Here is a 25,037-nt window from a genome sequence, read left to right on the forward strand (position 1 = left end):
TAATCTACTGGTCATAATGATTTCAGAAGAATCCAGAGTAAATCAAATATAACATTTTATTTGTCAAGTAAAAATGTATCATGTCAATTTCATAGTTGGACAATTAGAAGCCAATTCAGAAATAATAAATGCATAACATCAATTGAAATGCACATGCACACAGTGGTGGATTAGTGTTTGAAGACACTTGTCCATCTCTGCATGGGGGTTTCTGGCTACAGAAGATCCCCCCTGACTGCTTTGCACTTTACCTTATATACCAAGACCAGAACAAAAGGATTGTAAATTTTTATTACACCAACACCTGTTTTGGGGGGAGAGGAGTGGGTTTTCAGAAGTGACACCACCCAAAAGGAGGACAGAATTCTCCTTAGTTTTCAATCTTCTTCATAATACCAGTGACTGCTGTGAAATTGAGACCGTTTTACCAAACGCACTGAGACATTTAAAATGATACCAAACATGAAAGGAATAAACAATAGATACACCAGATACATTATACTTCTTGGAGAACTTTCAGTGACTTGAGTCAGGGGGAAAGGAAGGAGGGTGTGTGTGTGTGTGTGTGTGTGTGTGTGTGTTGGGGGGGAGGTTGCATCCTGTAGATGTGTGAGGGCAAGGCGTTGTCCTATGCTATTTCTTTGAGATCTTCTCTCCAGATGAGTTTTATTGCTTTATTGCAGGGTGCTTGATCTCAGTTTTTGTCCTAGCAGGAAAATCAAGTCTTACATATTTTAGGTACTTTTTACTCATATAGCATTCACGCATTTAAGTATTAGGTACTTTACACTCATAGCATTCAAGCATTTAAGTATTTTAGGTATTTTCCACTCTTGAAGCATTTAAGCATTTCTATGTTTAAACATATATGGCATTATCTTAAAAGCAATATCAATATCCAAAACAAAGGGAAAATGATTCCTACATTTATGGTGGTGGTGAGTGGAAGAGCAAAACATTTTGCCCCTCTCAGCTTGATGACACCACATGACCCCGTTTGCTACAGATGAAGAGCTTTTCATTTTATAAAATAATACTCAAGTCCCCCTCCCAGAGAGATTTTGGCCTACTAGATGGGGCTTGTTTGTTATTTATTGTACTGTAAATATTTGAAATAGCCCCCCTTATACGTCTATGCTGGTCCAAAATACACTCCAAGACACCACTAGGAGGGGCGGAGGGGAAATCCGGAAAATGTTTACGGGCAAAGCTCTGAGCTTTAAAATACCAGAACAAGTGTGAATTAGGCAAGAAATGTTTTTTCTTTAAGTTGGTCAAACAAAGCAAAATTATTATCTATAAATAGTTGGTCAATTGTAACAAGACCATGTGACCCCAGGTGAAAAAAGTACATTTCAATAATGTACTTAAAGTGCTCTATTTTCGCACACTTATTTTGTACTTAAAATACTAAAATTCTTCTTTGGTACTTCTTAAGATAATCTTAAGAACATCTAAGTGTACTCAACTGTGCTATTTTGAAACACCATGAAATATGAACTAAAATGTGCTTTTAATATACTATCTCTGTATTTAAAAATTATATTTAGTTACCACTTGTAGTACACTATGGGATCAATTGTACTATAAGTAGTATCTAACTACATTTTTCTAATTTTTTTGAAAAGCTTTGAGTAAAGGCCACGGTATACTTCAAACGAAATCGAAGAACGAACTGATGTGACGTCATTTCGAACAAAATCAGGCCAAAACGAAGTTCGTTTTGTGTTCTTTTTGGAAGTTCGAAACGGCTTGCCAAAGCAAACTTTCAGGAAAAGTTCGCTCCAGCTGCAAAACACCTTCGTACTACCATTGGTCCGTGATGATAACGTAATAGGAGGCGTGCGCCGAGGCTCCGCCTTCACTCGCGCGGGATGAGTCTTTGACTCATTCCGTGTGTTTAAGTTCGTCGAGTTAAGATCTCCGCTGGTGAAAACATGAATACACTGGATAGCCGCTTATAGTACAAAATTAAGTTGTGCTTGTAAAAAAATGAGGCACTGACACTGTTTTTCATGTTTTATACTGTAAAGCTGCTTGATTTTAAGCAATCTATTGAATAAAGTGCTATATGAAGACGTGACGTGACTGGAGTGCTAATTTGCAGAGCTCGTGCTAACATACCCATGTTGTTATCAGACGCTTTTTTTATGCTTTCTATAATAAATGTTTGTTGTTTTCTCATTTTTGTTGTGTTTGTTGTTACTGAGAAGAAAGTGCACAGCACATATTTACGTATTCATCTAACCGTTGCTCTCAGCAGTGTGGGCGGCGTCAGATGTTCGTTTACAGTATATCACTGGTCACGCATTTCGAACTTCGTTTTACCCCTAAACGAAGAACGAAAAAGAACTTCGTTTGAAGTATACCGGAGCCTTTTTTAACAGTTGAGGGGAAAGCCTCGGTGCTTCGCAAAGCTTCATCACTACTGTATTCTATCTCCGTTCAATCTGCATTGCTCCGGGGGCGGAGTCAGCGCCGCTGCATTGTTTCTCTAATTGGATGACTAACATCTGCAGTGCTATTACCAATTCTTATTGGATGCATTTTGCTGCAATAATTTACATAATGCTTATATGAATAATAAAATAAAGAATGAAACATATACATTATAATAAACTTCTATATTGTCACAAGATTTGTTTTGTTTGCTGTTCATATTTAGCACAGTCAAAACTGAACTCAGTAGGAATGAGGCTCTCCAGGAACAGGAATAAGGAACATGGGTCCCACTTTATATTAGGTGGCCTTAACTACTATATAGTTACATTTAAATTAATAATTTGATACAATGCACTTGTTGTGTACATGCATATTTATACATTGTAATTACCTGCATGTAATTACAACTGTAATTGATTTCTGTAAATTTATAATTACACTGTTGACCCTTCTCTTACACCTTAACCCACCCTTAAACCTTCCCATACCACCAAACCTGTCCTTAATCTTACCCATATCCCAACTCAATAGCAGTGTGTTTTGCAATACAATATAAACACAATAAGTCAAATCAAGTCACCTTTATTTATATAGTACTTTTTACAATGCAGATTGTGTCAAAGCAGCTTTACAGTGATAAGTGGTATATAATTTTGGCTGCACAGCATTGTACTTATTTTTTTATGTAAATAAATAGTAGTTAAGGCCACCTAATATAAAGTGGGACCGGAACCTGCTTTACAGATTTGCAGACATGTTTTCAAACGTCACTCAGAACCAGGAAACAGTTAACTTTTCAGTTCAGAGAAACTGAAACTGAAGTGAAGTTGAGCAGTTGTGTGTTCGTGTCTCAGTGTTCATGCAGTAAAATGACAGAAGGCAGAATTTCTCAGGATGAGTTCAAGTGTCCAGTGTGTCTGGATCTCCTGAAGGATCCAGTGACCATTCCCTGTGGACACAGTTACTGTAAGAGCTGTATTACAGGCTGCTGGGATCAGGAGGATCAGATGAGAGTCTACAGATGCCCTCAGTGCAAACAGACCATCAGTCCAAGACCTGCTTTAGCAGAAAACACCATGCTGGCTGAAGTGCTGGAGAAACTGAAGAAGAGAAAACTTCCTGCTGACTGTTACGCTGGAGCTGGAGATGTGCAGTGTGACGTCTGTACTGAAAGAAAATACAAAGCTGTCAAGTCCTGTCTGGTGTGTCTGGAGTCTTACTGTCAGAATCACCATGAACAACATGAGAGTTTCTTTAAAAGAAAGAGACACAATCTGACTGAAGCCACTGGACGACTGCAGGAGATGATCTGCCAAACACATGATAAACTCCTTGAGGTTTTCTGCCGCACTGACCAGAAGTTTATATGTGTGCTGTGTACGATGGATGAACATAAAAACCACGACACTGTATCAGCTGCAGCACAGAGGACAGAGAAACAGGTAAGAACTATAAACTAGACACTGATGAAATAATGCTGACACTATATATATTGTCACCCATATGATCAGGTAACATCATTCACACTGCAGACGTCAGCAGAAGTGAACAGTAGCTGCTGGACTTTCACTGCTGAGTGTATTTATGCTCCATATTGAACTTAACAGAAAATATATTGAAAGGCACCGTAAACATTTTGATCAATATAAACTTTTGTAAAACAGGCTTTGATGGAGCAACATAAAATTATAGAAAATATTCACTGCTTGTTTGACAAAATATATCTCTGTCTAGAATAACACAAATTAAAAGCAGCAACAACGCTTTTCTTTTGAGTAAATCTGTCTCAGTCCATATGAACTCACTTCAGGCTTTTGCTTCTGTTCTGTTTTCAAAATCAATTTTTGATGAAAATATGTTACGCAGCAGAAACACTGTCAGTGTGAAGCTCTACATCTGTGTCAGTTTCACTTTTAAGATACTTATAGTTGCATTAAAAAGTAAGTGAACCACTTGCAGAATCTGTGAAAATGTTAATAATTTAAAAAAGATAAGGGAGATAATACAAAATGCATGTTATTTTTTATTTAGTACTGTCTTGAATAAGATATTTTACATATACATATAATTTTACATATAATCCATTAATTTGAAGATCTAGGTAAATTGTATTAATTTGTCTAAGATCCTGATTATATTTGTTTGTGCTGCAACCAGCAACCGTGACAACCATGTGTTTCATGTGAATTCATGAGGTGCAGGAGTTTGAACTAGCGATCAACCGATATTGATTTTTTTAGAACCAATACCAATAACGATAATTTGTGTGTTTATGTGCCCGATAACCGATATGCAGAACCGATATTTATTTACTGTTATATTGTTTTTGACCGAATTACAACACCATTGAACTGAACAAACCATTTTATTTATAACAATCATGCATAGAAAATCTTATTTATACACCAATAAATAGAGAGGTCTGAAATTGCAAAAAAAAAAAAAAATTAAAAAAATGCATAAAATCCTAGATGAAGTAAAAAAAAGGGGTTAAGACAATAGATAGGAGAGCACGTGGCAAAAGGAAACAAATATGACAAGCCATGTGCTCACATCAAACATGACAAAAACAAGAGCTCATGGCCAGTGAACACAAGCCATTTGCTCAAACAAAACAAGACACAAACGCATCTAATGAGAACACTCATAAGCCACGTGTTCGCACAAAACATGACAACATAAAAACATGCATAAACACCACGCTTCAAACATGAAACAAGGCACACAGACAAGAGATTGCATTCTCACACAAAGACAAGGCAATACAGAAGCTTCAGGGCTCTGTCACAAAACAAAGAATAAACTAGAATGAAGTGACAGGACCCTGACAGATATAGTGACAATAGTATAATGTGACATCTCTGTTCTTGGTTTGTGCTCCAGAACCAGCTGAAGGAGATGCAGAAGTCGTTCCAGCAGAGGATCCAGCAGAGAGAGAAAGATCTTCAGCAGCTGAGAGAGGCTGTAGAGTCTCATAAGGTGAGTCTGGAGAAGAAGAGAAGTTTTAGAAGTCTCAGTCAGGACTTACTGAAGCCACTGTGTGATTGTGATGTGTGTCCTAACAGAGCTCTGCACAGACAGCAGTGGAGGACAGTGAAAGGATCTTCACTGAGCTCATCCGCTCCATTGAGAGAAGCCGCTCTGAGGCCACACAGCGGATCAGAGATCAGGAAAAGACTGCAGTAAGTCGAGCTGAAGGACGACTGGAGCGACTGGAGCAGGAGATCAATGATCTGAGGAGGAGAAACGCTGAGCTGGAGCAGCTTTCACACACACAGGATCACATCCATTTCCTGCAGGTAACAGAGATTGTCTTGGGTTACTTGTGTAACCCTGGTTCCCTGAATATGGAACGAGACGCTACAGTCATATGACTTTATGGGAACCTTCTGTGTGATTGCGTCGTGAAGCACTCTTGTATCTAACCAATGATGAGACAAAACGTCAGAGGCGGGTGACCAGGAAACTATAAAGCATACCCAGAACAAAGAACGCTAGCTTCTGGATTATGGCTGAAGCAAGACGCTCACAGGTATGTGGGGGGTACGGCAACGCAACGTAGCGTCTCGTTCCCTATTCAGGGAACCAGGGTTACACAAGTAACCTGAGACGTTCCCTTTCATGGGAACTGTCGACGCTATGTCATATGACGTTATGGGAACGCTGTCCAAACTACACAGTAGAACCAAGTACCTGTCTGTTATCTTGTAGACAGAACTAAGGACCCCGGAGTGGAGCCTACGTCCAGGTTGTAAAACCTAATAAATGTGTGCTGGGATGACCATCCAGCTGAATCACATATGTCATTAATGGATACTCCTGACAGAGTGGACACGGACAGCTAATGGAGATGGCTCTCCGGCCGCCTCATAAGCAAGTGAGATAGCCTCGACGACCCACTTGATCATTCTCTGCTTAGATGCTGGCCTCCTTTCTTAGGTGACCCGTAACACACAAACAATTGATCTGTTTTACACCACAGGGCAGCTCTGTGAACATATGCATCTAAAGCCGTCACTGGGCAGAGGAGATTGAGTTTCTCCTGATCCGAAGTTGTAAATGTAGGAGGATAGAAGGCCTGAAGTATGATGGGACCCGGGACGTTGGTGGGGACCTAGGCACATAGGAAGCCTAGGAACGCTTTGACCATTCCAGGTGCGAATTCCAAACACAAAGGAGCAACTGAAAGTGCTTGAAGATCTCCTATTCTTTAAGAGATTAAATAGCCAGTAGAAATATGGTCTTTAGGGTGAGGAGTTTCTCTGAAACTTCCTCTAGTGGTTCGAAGGGAGCCTCAGCTAACCCTTCTAATACCACGGCCAAGTCCCAGGCCGGAGTCCTTGTACATACTGAAGGCCTCATCCTCAGAGTACCACGGAGGAAGCGTATAAAAAAGGGGGGTCTCGACCTACCGAGGAATCCCCCAGAGGAGCATGGCCGAAATGGCTGCAAGATAAACCTTCAAGGTTGAAGGGGATAAAACCATCCAAGAACTTGTCTTGGAGAAATTGAAGCACAAGGCTAATAGAAGAGTGGACAGGGTCCACATTGCTTTGTCTACACCAAGTAGAGAACAGTTTTCATTTATATGCATACAACTTCCTCGTGGAGGGAGCTCTGGAGTGGAGTATGGTCTCCACAACCTCAGTTGGGAGACCAGCATCTATGAGCCTGGCCCCCTCAGAGGCCAGGCCCACAGTCTCCGTAGTTCTGGGCGTGGATGAATTATCATGCCGCCCACTTGAGACAGGAGGTCCTGCCTGAGAGGAAACTCCATCAGGGAGCCGTCTAGAAGTGACACTAGGTCTGAGAACCAAATTTTGGTTGGCCAGTACAGGCCTATCAATATTAGACTGACCACTTCCTGGCGTACTTTCTCCAGAACTCCCGGGAGCAGAGCGAACAGGAAAATGGGGTGGAGTCAGGGTGGAGTCTCCATTCCCCGGGCCTCGGTCCCTGCCTCGACAGGGCGTCTGCTCCCACATTTTGATGCCCTGGGATGTAAGCTGCTCTCAGTGAGAGGAGCTTCCCATGGGCCCACAGGAGGATCCAACGGGCCAATTGCATAGTTGGCGAGACCACAGACCCCTCTGATGGTTGATATGAGACCACTGATATGTTGTCCGTGCAGACCAACATGTGATGGGCCCTCAGGTCTGGGAGGAAGTATTTTACTGCAAGAAATACCGCCATCATTTCCAGCCGATTTATGTGCCAGGAACTCTGATGGTCCTCCCAGAGACCCTGAGCTGAGCGACCACTCATGATCGCCCCCCCAGCCCGTGAGGGAAGCATCCATCGTAAGCATTACGCGATGACAAGGAACCACCAACACAGGTACTTGGGACAGGAACCAAGACTTTTTCCACACGACCAGAGCACGAAGGCATCGCCGCGTGACTTTGATCATGCGAAAAGGATTTCCCCTCGGAGAAAACCCCTTGGTCCTGAGCCACCACTGCAAGAGTCTCATGTGCAGCAGGCCAAAAGGTATCCCGTTGGACGCAGCTGCCATGAGACCTAACAGTCTTTGAAACTGTTTTACAGTGAGTGACTGGCCTAGTTTCACCCCATTCACGGCATTGAGAATGGAACTCACACAAGCAGGAGACAGATGTGCCTGCATCGTGGTGGAGTCCCAAACTACCCCTAAGTAGTTGGTCATTTGAGCCAGAACCAGCACACTTTTCTTGGCATTGAGCCTCAGCACAAGCCTCTTCATGTGTGACAGAACAACATCTCGATGTTAAACTGCCAGATGTTCTGTTTGAGCTATAATCAGCCAGTTGTCGATATAGTTCAGTACGCGGATGCCCTGGAGTCTCAGTGGAGCCAGAGCTGCATCCACGCACTTCGTAAATGTGCGGGGTGATAAGGCCGAAGGGAAGAAGCCTGTAACAGGTAAGCTTCACCCCCGAAAGCAAACCTGAGGAACTTCCTGTGTTGAGGATGGATAGATACATGAAAGTAAGCATCTTTCAGGTCTATCACAACAAACCAGTCCTCGGACCTGATCTGTGGGATAACCTTCCATCCTTCTTTGGAACAATGAAGCACTGGTTGTAAAACCCTGACAGCTTGCTGGGAGGAGAACCCCTTCTATAGCTCCTTTTTGCAAGAGCGTCATAACCTCCTGTTCCATTACCAGAGACTGCTCGGGGGCCACCACTGTGGGAAGGACCCTGATAAACTGGGGCGGGCGAGACCCGAATTTGTAACCCTTTTCTATTGTGAGCAGCACCCATTTTGAAACATTTGGGTGAAGTTTCCATTCTGCCAGAAAATTTACTAAGGGAACCAGTCTCTTGAGACTGGCCTCTGGTGTTTTTTTGAGCACTTAACTCGGCGGCCTGAAGCGGCAAACCAGCAAGGAACAGCCGAATCAAGTGATGACCGGCCCTCCTCGGAGGGTCGGTGGAGACCACTGCGCCCTATAGCACACTGGTGGGCAGGGTTAGCAGAACGGCCCCCTGAGGGCGCCAAAGAGGGATGGGTACCAAGTATTTTAATACCCGACCCTCTCTGGAGGGGGCTGTCCCTCGCCACTGGCATCAGGACTTCTTCGAAGCCTTCTTGGTGATAATTACAGTCCGCAGATCTGTCTTACCCCACAAAGACTTTAGCTGTGTCACGTGTCCCTGTCCCCAAGCTTTCTGCGGGGGAGCACGGGTGGCGACACTTTCTTTGGATGAACGGTCAGACCAGTGCCCTGAAACGGCGAGCCGGCAGGGAACATCTGAACTGACTGCTCTACAACCCTCTTCTTTCTTGGAGGAACACTGGAAACCACTGTGCCCTGAAGCACACTAGGTAGCAGGGTTGGCAGAACGGTCTCCTTTATTTTCTTTTAAATTCCTCAGAATTGAATGTATTCAATATTTAATTTAATCCTCAAATTAAATGCAGCCAGATTTTTTTTTTTTTTGAACAGGCTGAATATATTTAAAATACATAAAAGAATTATAGCTTGTAATAATTCGCAAGGTATTTTAGGGTAAGAGAGAAAGGGAAACTCCCGTCTACTCAGTTCCCTCCAAATATACAGTGGGTACGGAAAGTATTCAGACCCCCTTAAATTTTTCACTCTTTGTTATATTGCAGCCATTTGCTAAAATCATCATAAGTTCATTTTTTTCCTCATTAATGTACACACAGCACCCCATATTGACAGAAAAACACAGAATTGTTGACATTTTTGCAGATTTATTAAAAAAGAAAAACTGAAATATCACATGGTCCTACGTATTCAGACCCTTTGCTCAGTATTTAGTAGAAGCACCCTTTTGATCTAATACAGCCATGAGTCTTTTTGGGAACATTTACATTTACATTTACTCATTTGGCAGACGCTTTTATCCAAAGCGACTTACAAGTGAGGAATACAACAAGCGAGTCATCATGACGAGGCAAGTAGACACAAGAAGTGCTCACAATACAAGTTTAAGGCAGTGCTCAGAGTATCAACTACAATAGAGAAGGATTAGAGGAAGTGAAAGAATAGGAATAAGAAGTTTTTTTTTTTTTTGTTAAGTGCTCACGAAAGAGATGAGTTTTCAGCTGTCTTTTGTATATTGCCAGGGATTCTGCATTCCGGATGGAGGCAGGAAGATCGTTCCACCAGCAAGGAACAGTGAACGAGAATGTTCTGGAGAGTGATTTTGTGCCTCTCTGTGATGGTACCACGAGCCCTCGCTCCTTTAGTGAGCGTAGGCTTCTGGTAGGAGTGTAGACTCATAAGAGTGAGTGGAAGTAGGAGGGTGCTGAGCCTGTGGTAGATCTGTAAGCAAACGTCAACGCCTTGAATTTGATGCGAGCAGCAAGTGGTAGCCAGTGCAGAGGGATGAAGAGAGGTGTGACGTGGGCTCTTTTGGGCTCGTTAAAGATGAGACATGCTGCAGCGTTCTGAATCATTTGTAGAGGCTTGATTGTGCATGATGGCAGTCCAGCCAGAAGAACATTGCAGTAATCAAGCCTAGAAATGACTAGGGACTGGACCAGAAGTTGTGTTGCATGTTCTGTTAGGAAGGGCCTGATTTTTCTGATGTTGTAAAGTGCAAATCTGCATGACCAAGCTGTCTTTGCAATGTGGTCTTTGAAAGGGCAGTTGGTCATCAAGGATTACTCTAAGATTTCTGGCCGAATTTGATGGGGTAATTGAGGATGTACTTAGCTGGATGCTGAAATCATGTTTTAGAGTCGGATTGGCAGGGAAGACAGGTTGAGCTGTAGATGATGTTTTGAATACATATATACATATACTGTATATATATATATATATATATATTATAATCAGTGGTGTGAGGTGGTGTTTTAAAAAGTCAAAGTCCTCATTTATGTCCCTGTTAAAGAATTTTAAGTTAACATTACATAAAAAGAAAGACCAAATACAATTCTATTTTGTTATTTTATAATGTAATGTTCTATTTATTAAAATCCAGCGTTAGCGTCAGTTCTGGCAGGTCACGTCAGTCAAGCTCGCATCAGCTGACTCCCAGGTGACTTAGGTCTACCTATAGGAATAAGACGCCTATTACGGCATCCTCAGTCCTAAGCTCCTCAGTATTATCAGTAGCTATTGCATTTCTCAGGAGCAAATTACCCTCTTCCATCCCCAGCTCCTCCTCTCTTCAATCAGGATTGGCTGCATATGTTGGTCTGTTCTGTTTACCCTAGGGGGTTTATTGCTGCTCTCCCTGCTCTTATCCATGCTAGGCTGCATGGATGCGCAGGGAGTTCTTGCCCAGAACAGAACCATACCGCCAATACAAACTCTATGCATTATTAAATTATATTTGACGATACTGGTCCTGACAGAAACCAAGTGTAAATCTCATCAAGTTAGTGTTTTTACTCATTTTAACATTTATTCCAAAATAATAAATAAAGGCAGTAACAATTTAAACAATATATATTATTTATATTATTATTAACTAATATTCAGCTTTTCTTTTTAATAGTCAATTTATTTTCAGCAGTCATCAAGCTTGTACACACTGGTGTAAGGATTGGGTCAACGGAGTGAGGATCCTTTTACTGAAGTTAAGTTCACAGACACGATAATAGCAAGGATGAGCCAGTGGCAGAAACAGTGACAGGCAGTGATCTGGGTAGGCAGCAAACAGTCAGAGTCCCAAGGTAGGCAGAGATCAGGGCAGGCAGCAAACATACACAATCCAGGAACAGGCAAGGGTCAAGGCAGGCAGCAGAGAATCAGAAACGAGTAACAGTCCAAGGTCAACCACAAGAATACGGAATCCAGGGGTGGGTGCAAGTGTCCTTTATGTGAGAGTGAGTGATTGTATAATGGGTAGCAGGTGCAGGGTGATCAGTCCAAGATATGAGGGTAGATGGGAAATCACCAGTCCAAATGATGTGTGTAGTCCAGGGTGGAGTGCCCTCTGGTGGCAATGACGGGCACTTTCACTGGTGATCGTGACAACTGGTCACTCACTCACAGACAGACACAAAGATGTACCTTTAATTTCACCACGCTGATTGCTGTTTTCACTGTTTTCAGGCCATTTCGAGTTTGATTTTGACATGACACAAAGCGGTGATATGTAAATGACAGTTGTTTACTTACTTTTTAAATAGTCTTCCCATTAACGCCATTACTGTCTTTGTTCAGACCGACGAGAACGTGCATGAAAACAAGAGGCGGGATTTATCACACGAACCAATCATGTCCAATCATGACCGATCATATCCAATCATAGCGCAGTTGAGGCATTGCCTCCTCTCACGTGACTTTCCCCCATTCATTCTCAATTACCCCCCACTAAACCCACTGCAAGCTATAGAGCAGGGGTTCTCAACCTTTTGCAAGCTGGGCCCCCCCAAAGCTGGTTCATTGCAGTTGGGGCCCCAGTTTTATACATATATAAAACTAAATAAGACCTCACGTTTCATACGTTTGCAGCCTCTGAAACTTCCATCCGTCATAAGAATTAATTCGGATGGTTCGATTTTCTGCATTTTTCGCATCCGTAGCAAATATTTTGAGGGGTGTTTTTGACAATTGAGAGCCACCAAATGACGAATATGAAAAACGAATACGACAGTTTCGGACTCAGTCAGGGTGCAAGGACCTTAAACTTTTGAGGCTTGCGCAGCTTCTCGAGGAGAAATCAAACAAATGAGCGCCGTTTTCTAAAGTCTATGAGCGCAGCACACACAAATAAACTAAATTGACATACTGCAGTTAAATTTCAAAATGTGGTGTTTTTATATTTATAACATTTGAATACAGTCCAGCAACATACATCACACGACCTGACGACCAAGAGAGCTGACAGTTGACCATCACTTAATTTACCATCACCTCGCGATTGAAAATGTGACACTGATATGACGGTTCAACAAACAAGTTAATAATATTAAGTCACTTACATTTTAGACGAAATAATGACTGTTTTGGTCTATTTTAGCAGCGAAAATAGATCCGGTGAATCCAAACAAAGATCACAACATAGCGCATCTCACAGCAACACTCAATTGTGTTTTGAATGATTCAGTGTTTTGAACAAATCGTTTGAGTCAAAGATTCAATGACCCATTCACAAACATCTGTCTCATTCTTGATGAATCGGCCGTTTGAACGAATCGTGAATGAACGACTCAATGACTCGCTTAATAAAACTGCTTATCACCTGCATTTGCGCTCACTATCGACAAACCAATCAAATTTGTTCAAAACTTTTTTTTTTTAAATCAGTCCAAACACATTTTAATTTTATTCAGGAGTTATGTATATACAAAACTATAACTTTTTATGACAGTACTTTAGTGATAAAAAAAATTTGCTAATTTTTTTTTTTTTTTAGGTTTTTTTTCCTCCCATCCTGTAGCCTACTCCGGTACTCCTACGCCCCACCGGTTGAGAACCACTGCTATAGAGGCTCTGCTTTATTTTATGAGCTGAAGGGAGGCACAGAGACGCGGACTCCCCGCTGTAACTTTACCTGCGGGTGTTGCTGTTTGACAGTGTTTCTTTAGAAAAACAAGTGACTTTTACACTTTTTAATGTCAAATTTTGTTACATTTGCTTTGTTTTATTTTTGTAATATCGATTATTTTCTCATCCAGTTTCTCATCCTGAATAAGATATTTTACATATAGTCCACAAGACAAGAAAATAGCTGAATTTATAGAAAGTTACCCATTCAAAAGTTTATGTACCCTTGATTCTTAATACTGTGTGTCTGTCCTGATCAGTTAAACTGCCCTGCATGTGTTCTTCAGAAAAATCTTGCACATTCTTTGGTTTTCCAGCATCTTCTGCATATTTGAACCCTTTCCAGCAGTGACTGTATGATTTTAAGATCCATCTTTTCACACTGAGGACAACTGAGGGACTCAAACACAACTATTAAAAAAGGTTCAAACATTCACTGATGCTCCAGAAGGAAACCCAATGCATTAAGACCTGGGGGTGAAAACTTTTTGAATTTGAAGATCAAGGTAAATTGTTCTTAATTTGTCTTCCGGAACATATGGAAGTATCTTCTGTTGCTTCCAAAGGGCAGTACTAAATGAAAAAAAAAAAAAAAAGATATTTAAACAAAATAAGAAAAATTTAGACATCTTCATCCTTTTCAAAAGTTTTCATCCCCCAGCTCTTAATGCATCATGTTTCCTTCTGGAGCATCAGTGTATTGGCAATGTAAATGTAAATAATGTAAATGGCAAATGCTAGAATTCGTAGCTCTAATGTCATACAATGAATATGACAAGTGCTGGATTGAGGAGAGTTACTAAAGATCAACAAGAGCTGCTCAAATCTGACAGTAGTGCAGGATATTGTCTGAAGTATGGAGGTTATGACCTTTGATTTCTGTTTTCTGTAGAGTTTCCAGTCCCTCTCAGCTCCTCCTGGATCTACAGATGTAAATGATGATCCCTTCGGTTCTCTCTCCTCTTTTGATGTCTTGAGAGAATCTGTCCTTCAGCTGAGAGACAAACTGGAGGATTTCTGCAAAGAGGAGCTCAAGCTCAAGATCTCTGACAGAGGTAAAGTCCTGGAGATTCATCTGCTCTCAGAAATGATCATGTAGATCATCATATTGGAAATGTCTTAGGAATGGATGCAGGGATCATTTTCTCTTGACATGATAATCACACTCTTCATGTCTGTTGATTTCCACAGTCACTTTCACCAACATTGTTCCCAGGACCTGGAACAACTTCCTACAATGTAAGTCACTAAGAAAACAAGCAGAAAAACTCACTGAGTGTGTTCATGTTCATGTTCTACTCAACACTGAGAAACAATTAAGGGTCCATAATTATGCAGTAGTTAAGCATTAACACACTTGTAGTTAATAATGAACTGAAGATATATTAAGGGCTTACGAGCATTATTTACAATTTATCAAACATTTGAAGGATAAATAAGCAGAAATAAGCCAATAATTAATGGTAAACTGAATGTACAGTAAATGCCTTCTAGGTCCGTGTACCTGCGGATAATTTGTTTTCTTGTTTTTTTCTTTGAAATGGAAAAACAAAGAATCCGTTCATTTATCACATATTCGACCCATGAACATAAATAAACAAATCTTGTGTCATTTTTTTATATTTTTATTTTCATCACACTTTGTTCTAATCCGCCAAATGGAAAAACAATAAAACCAAAATGGATAAAGAGCTTGAATATTCAATCTCTACATGGGTGGGATTAAAACGCTCCTTTCCGCTGATTGGTCAACCAAAGATCAAGCTGTGCTTCATTTCTTATTTAGCTCTGCACAACAGAATAGTCTCTGATACATTTGTTTGGATTATTACAGAGTTTATTGCAACTACATTTAATCTCTTTCTCATCAAACAGCCAGACTAATAAATGGCTTGACACAACCGTGCCAGGGCAGAGCCTAGACAGAGCTTTCTTCTGTGTACACATAAATTCGGTGCCGTGAAATACTAATTTATCGTATTAAATATTAATTTACATGGCATCTGCTCTCACAACTACCCCTAGCCTACCTATTTGGCACACCGCTGTTTTATTTAGGCAAGGCAAGTTTATTTATATAGCACATTTCATACACAATGGTAATTCAAAGTGCTTTACATAGAAAGGAAACAAATACATAAGAATTTAAATAATGATATAAAATGTATTAAAACAGTTAAGAAAATGCAGTGCAATCAGTTCATAAAAATAGGAAATAGTAATAAAAGTAGAGAATAAAAATTGATATAAAATATATTAAAACAGTTTACAATAAAAAAAGAGGATACATTAAATACAGTGCAATCAGTTCAGACGTAGCACAGAACACATAGTACATTTAGCTGACCAACTCTCAAAATCTGTGTGCTGAAGCTGTGTGACGCACTGGACAGCGCAGAGAGAATGTATTTACAGTGAAGATCAAGCTGCTGTCATCAGTTCTTTCTCAGTTCTGCGCAACAGAATAATAGTCATCTGCTACAGTTGTACAGATTCTTAACTTGTCCACTGCAAGGACAATTCATCTTTCTCATCAAACAACCAGACTAATGAATGGCTCGACACTTTTTTTCTGCATACACATACATTTGTGTGGCGTGAAATTAGTTTATCATATTAAATATTAATTTACATTACACCGGCTGTCACAACTACCCCTAGCCTACCTATTTGACACACCATCTGTTTTATTTAGCTGACCAACTTTTGAAATCTGTGTGCCAAAACTGCACAATGCTCAGCACAGCGCAGAGAGAATGTATTTACATTGTAGTGAAGTGCAGAGCAGCAGTCCTGACTGTTGTTTTGAGCAATACACTGAGTTTATTTCATTAACACTGAGTATTAGCCTAACTGATGTCACACAGTTCTGCCAGCTAAACTAAAGATCATTGTGCGACTCAGCAGCATAGTCTTTGAACAAATCGGTTGAGTGAGTGATTCACCAGCCATACAGCCTTTTTATTTCTGAATGAATCAGTACGAAGCAAACTTTTTGAGTGATAGCTTATGCATTCTCTCTGCCCTCTCTGTCTGTAATTTTACTTTAGCTGCGCACTTAATCTGACTCCAATTTAAAATCATTATTACATGTAGATTGTGTTTCTAATTAGGAATAAATAATAACTATTGGTTATGTATTAATTTAGATATTTGATTATTCTGGGAATCCCATACTTATAATTATTCGTTCATTAGGGGACCGATGTCGCACAGAGAACTTACACTGCCCGGAACATTGTCTCACGGATACAAACTCGTCATTTGTGAAGTTAATAAACGTAATTTCGGGAGGAGTATGCCCATCTAATTTTCCAATCAATACCAAGGTATAAAACCAGCATCTTACCTCTTCCTGTTGTTAGTTCTTTCGGCATCCCTCCTCCTCCCCTTTTCCTCCTTTTTGTACAATTTTGCCTGTTATGGGGGGCAATCGGAGTTCGAGTAGAATATCCTCTCCGAGCCCCTCTATAGCAGACAGCAAGCCAAATCTGTTTACCACTTACGCTAAGATTATATGGGCACACAAATTCGTGAACTGATCTTATTCAGGGGATGCAGGATGAACTGTTTACCTTGACTAATTCTCTAGGATCAAGTTGTGGTTTTTAAATAAGAGGTTTAATAATAGCCAGCTTAAAAGTTTTCGGTACGTATCCTAGTGATAAAGACGAATGAACGATATTAAGAAGAGGATCTATGACCTCTGGAAGCATTTCTTTCAATAGCTTAGTCGGTATAGGGTCTAACATACATGTTGTTGATTTTGATGATTTAACAAGTTTAGACAATTCTTCCTCACTTATAGCAGCGAATGAATTGAATTTTTCCTCAGGGACACTACAGTGCACTATCTGACGTGACACTGTAGTAGATGGTTGCATGGTTATAATTTTTTTCTCTAATATTATCAATCTTGCAAGTAAAGAAGTTCATAAAGTCATTACTGCTGTGCTCTTTGGAAACATCAGAAGTTGAAGCTTTATTTCTTGTTAATTTAGCCACTGGATCAAATAAATACCTAGGGTTGTGCTTATTTTCTTCTAAAAGTTTTGAAAAATAGGCAGATCTAGCAGTTTTTAAGGCCTTTCTGTACTCAATCATTCTCTCTCTCCACAAAAATCGCGAAAAAATTCTAGTTTTGTTTTCTTCCAGCTGCACTCCATTTTTTCTGGCTGCTACCTTTAGGGCCCGAGTGTGCTCTTAATCTTTTCTAAACGCAAAGGAGCAACTGAGTCTAATGTGCTGGAAAAGACAGAGGCAATAGTTTCTGTTGCAACATCGAGGTCTTCTAAGCTGTCTGGTATGCTAAGGCGATGAAAATGATCAGGAAGATTATTTATAAAGCAATCTTTAGTGGTAGAAGTGATGGTTCTACCATATTTATGGCAGGGAGGCAGTTTAGCAGCCTTGACTAAATGTAATATACACAAGACTAGATAATGATCTGAGATGTCGTCACTCTGCTGCAGAATCTCAACAGCATCAAAATCGATTCCATGTGACAATATTAGATCTAAAGTATGATTACGACAATGAGTGGGTCCTGACACGTGTTGTCTAACTCCAATAGAGTTTAGGATATCTTTAAATGCTGTATCTATCTTCCGGTTTGAAAAGCAAAGTCGGAGCAACGTCACAAAATCTGACGTCATTGTGTACTAGTGGCAAGATCCGGAGTGCTGGTTGGCTCCAAGTATGGGCTGGTCGAACATGCTGACGTCAACAGTTTCTGTATTTATTCATGACTTAAAGCTCATTCAATCCAATCACTGCGCTGTAGTATGTATAAGATTATAATTGCGGTATTATGCATGAGGAAGTGTCACTTCTCTTGCCTCTGTCTCTTGTCATTCAGAGACATATTGTTGGTGCTCGTTTCCTCAGTGCTACAACACAATGTGTTTTCCTGCAACACGGCCAGAGCAGAGGTTTGGGTGCATGTGGATTGTTTTGCTGTAATCTACCAGCACAAATGGAAAATATGTTTGCATGACATCGCATTACAGCGGATAATTCAAATGTCACAAAAGTGCGGCTCATTCACCTCTGCGTTCGGACACGCGAGCCGTGTGTATGTTTCCCCCAGCACAGCAAGCACATATGAGTGTTGTTTGTATTTTGCCCGCGATGCGGTCAGAACTGGAGTTTGAATATGAACACATGAAAAATACAATTGTTATGATATAGGCCTACACGCGGAGTGCGCATATGATCGGTTTCAGCGCGGAGCTCCGCATTGTGTTTAACAGCACTAGCCATGTGGATCCTAGCTCATACAGAATAAAGTATCCATGTTTAAAGTTTTGATTTCACACATTCTCCTGCACCAAACATTAACCAGCACGGTGTATGCACACATATTTCATCAAGTCTTCTTCAAATGAATTATATGTGCAAACTGGACACTGATACAGTGGTGTAGCCTATCTGAACGTGACGACATGATTATTGTAATAGACAAAAGACTGATTTTCAGACTGCAGTGCTCGTAAACGTAATCAAAGTAGCCTATTATTAGCCCTATTAAATATTCTTTCGCATTTCTCCCTTGTGCTTGGGAGTTTGTTGTCATTTTCTCTATGCTCATATATTAATATTCATTATTCTGTATAATGAGTGTGTTCTATGTCTGTGCTTCACTGGTTGTTCTCTCCCCTCTTCCCCCCTCTACACTCCCACTTTTCCAGAGCTTTACACGCCCATTTTAACAGACTTTTTTTAGCTTTGAGGTGTGAATGACCAGGGTAAAACAGGGGGCTTTCATGACACTTTAAGAGTAAAGGTGTTTACTGAGTATATGGCCTGTTGGAATGCATAGCTCAGGTTGAGTTTGCCTTTGGAACCTCACTATTCGGTTTGGTTCCTTTATAGCTCCTTTAGAGTTTAAACACTACCACAAGTATTGTTTTGCATTTGGAGTTGTAGGCTTGCATGAGATACACCTCCTTCTGAGCACTATAGCTTGTTGTGTCACAAGCTCTTGTTGGTGGATGTTTTTGGTTAGAGTTCGCTCACTTAGAATTTAGACACTGCCACAGGTTTATGTCTGTGTCTGTTTGAGGTGGTAGGCCGGTTTTTGGCCTCCTTCAGAGCACGATAACATATTTCTTTGTACTCCCCTACTTCAGGGTTTAGAGTGTTATACTGACTACATTGCCTGTTGGAATGTGTAGATTTAAGCTCAGGTTGAGTTAAGCTAGGTAACCCCACTTTATTGTTTGGTTCTCAGATTAGGCTCCCTTAAATCTTAGATAGATGCCACTAGCTGACGCCACGTGTCTGATGGAGTCGCGGGCCCCAGTTTGGGCCTCCTCTAGGAACATGATAGCACAGGCTTTTAATGGTTTGACACTGCCACCGGCTGACGCCTGTGTCTCCTGGAGTAGTAGGCTTGGTCTGGGCCTCTTTCGGAGCATGTTGGCGGAGTTGTTGTACTCCTCTTGCTTTAAGAGTATTAAGTGCTTTACTGAGTACATTAACAGTTGGAATGTGTTGATTGGAATTAAGCTCAGGCTGAGCTAATAGATAACCTCACTGAATAGTTTGGTTCTATACGTGACCCCCTGAAGAGCATAGTGATTGCCACTAGAAGCTGGCACCCTTTTTTGGGCCTTCTGCAGGGCGTGTTGGCGTATGCTGTACTCCTCTTGCTTTAAAGAGTAAAAAGTGTTTTTACTGAGTGCACTGCTCATCGGATTGTGTTAGGTAGACTGTTAAGTGGGCACTCTCAGTCTAATATGCTGGATTTGCTTATCAGCAAGCAAGCTGTTCAGGTGTGTGGCCTTCACAGGCCTCCCTTTAAGCCTCCCCCTAACCCATTTCTGGGTTTTCTCCAAGCAGATTTAATGCATGCTGGCATTTAGCAAGGCTGCTGTATGTATGAATGTAGAATCTGTATCATGTGGCAGGCCCCCTCTTGGGCCTCCATGATTTTGTGCCTACAGTACGGTTTATCTGTTAGGTTGAGCTCTGTACTCCCCCCCTGCATAGTACTTAGCTCCCTAAGCTGGTCAGTGGTAGAAGGCCTCTCCGAGGCCTCCCTATTGAGGATCAACCCCCAGGCTGGTAATTGTACTCCTCTTGTCAGATTCCTTTGGGAGTACCTAGCCTCCTCAGTGCAAATAATCACGCGCTGAGTAGATCCTAGGATTGAGCAGAGTGTTGCTCATTGGTAAGGGTAAAAAGCTCTTAGCTGAGTCCTGCTCTCCAGGATGCCCATCTCTACGCTCTGGTCTGAGTTGGTTACTGCCTCTTTCGCAGTCACTCTTACTGGATATCTTCTCTGAAGAAATTTGATTGGAGACTCTGTTATCGGACAGGTTGTTGGCCAAGACTAGGTTTCTGTAAAGTAGACCAGGTCAGGCCTCCCTGGTGGCAATCAGGGTCGAGTAAGTTCCCCTGACAAGTGACTGGCTAGGGTTCCCTCGGGCCCCCTGGCCATATTCCCTTAAAGGTACCCTCTTTTCTTTGAAAAGAAGTTTAGTTCCAGAAGCCTTTGAGCAGCCTTGGTAGGCCTTCTGCGGAAGGCCTCTTTGAGGCTTATAGCTTGGGCTGTTGGCCATAGGGAATGCTGTCACTGACACCCTATGTATGACCCGTAGGGGGAGTGGTTCTGGCACTTCAGTTGAAGCTGCTAGTTCTGACGTTTGTCTAGCCATTTTTTGGCATGCACTCCCCTCAAGCATGGCGGCATGGGTATATCGTTCCCCAAAGCGTGTCAAATGCAGAGTTGAGTTCCCTTTCAAAAGGGAACGTCTCAGGTTACGTATGTAACCATGGTTGCCTGAGAACAGGGAACGAGACACTGCGTTTCATAGCCATGCATCGGGGCTGCCTGCTGAACAGTCCCTTCAGACGATAAGGTACTGACTGCTTATCTTGGCACTCCTTTATACTTCCGGGTTGCATCTTTAATGACGTCATAGTATGTCGCTGGCCAATAGGATTGGTAGGATTTGATAATTGTTTCAGACACCGGTTCACGTGAGGGCATTCCCCAAAGCGTGTCAAATGCAGAGTCTCGTTCCCTGTTCTCAGGGAACCATGGTTACATATGTAACCTGAGACGTTCCCCTTTTAGCCATTATTTACAACTTGTAATTTCTTTGCCAAGGAAAATCATTTTCCAAAAATTGGAGGAAAAAAAAAATCAGATTGAACAGACAAAATATTTTTGAAATGTCATCAATTGAAATTATTCTGTACACTCAAAAATAGTTTGTTTAATGAACTAAAATTAAGAAAAACTTTTCCACACAATTAGTTTAGGTCCATACAACAAGACTAAAATAAGTTCATTTAAACAAACCTAATAGATTTAAGTTCTACCATAGAGGGCCCTATTTTAACAATCTATAATAACATAATATAATTGTAAATGTAACCTGTGTCATGTGGATCGTTAACAACGCACTATAGGTTACAATGCGATCAAGCACGACAAGTGTTCATGTTGCACGAGCGCTCTGTCTCAAACAAATGTGCGACTGCACTGTACAGCTCTACTGATGATAAATTTGACATTGATGTATGTGAAAAGAGTTAAAGAGCAAAAGAGTACAATTCTACACCAAATCAAGATCAAAGTGCAGAAAACGATGAAAATACGTATCACTGAGATGAAATGGCTAATGTCATGATGACGCCAGAATGGTGATGAAGATTGCAGCCGTGTCTTAGATGATAGGCCCAGAGAGTCCTCAATGAAAGTGATTGCTCAAACGAAATTCTAAAATGATCAAAGAAATCTGCGAAGAGAGGACCTGCATGCTTCTGAAATTTGAATTTTTTTTCTCTCATTGCCGTGACAGCTCAGTGCCAAGAGTAATGATAGGTTGACATGAACTTAAATTACACTGTAGCATTTAACATATCCCGTCGTTAAAATTATTAGCGTTTTGACTTTGTAGTAGGACCATCAAACGACCGCCAACATTTGTGTAATTACTATTAGCCTATATAACTGCAATAATAGGCCTATAACATGCATCGTTAAAGAAACATTGCACAGAAGCTTACATTTTTATTAAAATATGTCAGTAATTTAATGGTGTGACGAGTCAGAAGTGTATTGATCCATCTGCAGTTTATTCAAACAGGGGCAGTACAGTATAAACAAATCCAGAGAACAGGCAGAGAGTCAGGGCAGGCAGCAAACAACATAAACAGTAACACGCAGAGGGTCGAGGCAGGCGGCAGGCAAGGAAAAATGAGAGACAGGCAAGGGTCGAGGCAGGCGGCAGAAATCAGAGTCCAGATAAACAGTCCAAGTCAACAACAGATCAGTAATGCAGAACTAGTGCTCAGAAATGACAACCGGGGCTAATCAAGACTTCGCAAAGAAGTGTGAGTGAGAGCATCTTTTATGGGAGACGTGTGTGTGTGTGTGTGTGTGTAATTGGCAGCAGGTGCAACGTAATCAGTCCCAGGTATGAGGGTTTCATGGGAAATGGAGTCCAAATATAGTTACTGCTCAGGTGAAGGCTCCCTCTGGACATAGTTGCCAGGGTCGCGGTTTCCCCACACAATTGGGCTATTGAAAATGCAGTTGAGGGAAGAATTACAGAGCCGTGGGTTGCGTTTTTTTGGGCTACTTTTATAATGTACCGCGGCCGCAAAAAAGTTTATCTGTAGAAATAGGAAATGAAAATTGATCATTTTACTAATGTGTAGTATCCTTGAAATGGATACTTGGCAATCCAAGGATGGAGGAGAGATGGTATGGGGGAAAGTTTGATGTCACCACAAACTATTACGTGAGTTTCACCAACAGCAGAAATGAACGCGACAACAGCCAGTCAAAGCGCGTCGCTTATAATTCTGCATGTTTTGCGTGTCTCTGTGTGAATGAACAGCATAGTTATACTACACAAACTCAAACATACGTGAGACACTTACAGTGTTTTCAACACCTGCCTTCTCAATAAATGAGGACATGAACACATGAACTTTATCTCCAGAACTGCTCTGCTCTGAGATTTTTTTCACCGTTTCATTTGGAAAAAAACTTAATGACAAACCACCAAAATAAAAGTTTGCTTTAACTTAGAAGACATCTTAACAGACATATATTACTATGGAATGGTAAAATGTACTGCTCAAAGTAATAATAATATTACCATTGTTCGTAAGGAATACAACCAAGATATTTTTCATCCATGTTTTAATATTAAACAGATCTGTCGTGCAGCATCTTATTTGACAAAAAATAAAAATGCAATGTTTTGTTGTAAATTAATTGTTATATTTTAATTTAAGATTGATTAATTGATAATTAATTGTTACAGTTGTTGATGGCAAATTTGTATTAAATCATAAAACACAGGGAAAATAAAATAGATTTAATGGGGCCCTAAATTAAAAGGTGGCTTAATGCAGTTTAATTGTGAGCAAACAGGCTATGTTTACATTCATTCTCAAGGTCTAACAAACACGTGGAGAGCATATCTTTCCCCATTAATGGTAAATTAATATCGTGATAAATATCTATATCATATGATATGGGAAAATAATATCGTCATAATATTTCTGGTCATATTGCCCAACCCTAATTTTAAAATTTATCATGAAAAATGCTGAAAATTAAAATCAAAGAAAGAGTACAAGAAAAATTAAAAAGTAGTGAATGAAAAGGAATAAAATACAGATAAAATAATGTTGCATATAAACAAGTCTAGCTAAAATTATCAAAATAAAATTTAAAACAGAAAAAATAAAAATAGTTTACTAAGGTGCTTTATGAGAATAACGCAGCTGTCAGCTATGATTAGATGGGGCAGGGGGAAATTGGGCTTGTTTTCATTTCTTTTGGGCGGGATTTGAATGACCTTTGGGCTGGAAATTTTTCTGGGACCTGGCAACCCTGCCTCTGGCGGTCCAGGAGATCTGGTGCTAGAGACTCGATTTTGACAAATGGATTATGATAAAGTCCGGCTAAATTTTAAACGAGCTGTAGCCCACACTGGGAAGGGAACGTCAGCATTATCAACTGCGAATGTGAAACGGAGAATTCAGTGCTCATATACTCCAGGTGTCAAGCAGTGATCAGACCTATTATTATGAATGAATGACATGGCATTTTAGTCTTCCTAGTAGAACTTTTGCTGGTGCTATCATTTCCTGTTCTACATAATAACTAGCAAATGCTAAAGACACTTATGTTAATTATTATTGTATGTAACATTACAGGATAAGGAAGTAAGAAGAGACTATAGTCTCAGGGCAGTTATTGTTCATTGAGTGAAGCGACACACATGATGTTTGTCATGTCACCTCACACAGCCTGAACACAAACACTCTTCTGCAGAAAAAGGAATATAACAGAAACTCTTTACATGTCAAACTTACAGTAACTGAACATTCAACACTAATAGGTCGTTCTCTCAAAAACACATGAAATAACGCTTAATTTCAGCATTTACTCTCCTGATCCAGACCTGTGCAAAGCATGCTGGGAACTAAAAATCCACTGCCCAGTTTCAGTTAATTCAACACTAATTATTCAGGTAGTTCCAACACAAATGGATTAAGTAAACTTCAGTTTTACATATTTAAGTGAATTGTCCACAATAAAACAAAGTAAAGACAAAATGTTCAGTAATTGTGTGGTTTAAACTAATTTTAATTAAGTAAATTTAAC

The 25,037-nt window shown here is 40.6% G+C and overlaps 1 protein-coding gene across 1 annotated transcript in view; it reads left to right on the plus strand.

Annotated features, from left to right (window-relative positions):
- Positions 1-3,237: 3,237 nt before the first annotated feature.
- Positions 3,238-25,037, plus strand: part of LOC127511462 (uncharacterized) — a 51,938-nt gene continuing 30,138 nt past the window's right edge. Inside the window, exons 1-5 of the mRNA XM_051892276.1 lie at positions 3,238-3,884; positions 5,326-5,421; positions 5,508-5,741; positions 14,289-14,451; positions 14,588-14,635. Of these exons, the coding sequence (XP_051748236.1) occupies positions 3,312-3,884; positions 5,326-5,421; positions 5,508-5,741; positions 14,289-14,451; positions 14,588-14,635 (1,114 nt within the window). The 5' untranslated portion in view covers positions 3,238-3,311. The remainder of the gene's footprint in view (positions 3,885-5,325; positions 5,422-5,507; positions 5,742-14,288; positions 14,452-14,587; positions 14,636-25,037) is intronic.

The sequence above is a fragment of the Ctenopharyngodon idella genome, chromosome 4 (genome assembly GCF_019924925.1).
Source record: "Ctenopharyngodon idella isolate HZGC_01 chromosome 4, HZGC01, whole genome shotgun sequence".
NCBI lineage: Eukaryota > Metazoa > Chordata > Actinopteri > Cypriniformes > Xenocyprididae > Ctenopharyngodon > Ctenopharyngodon idella.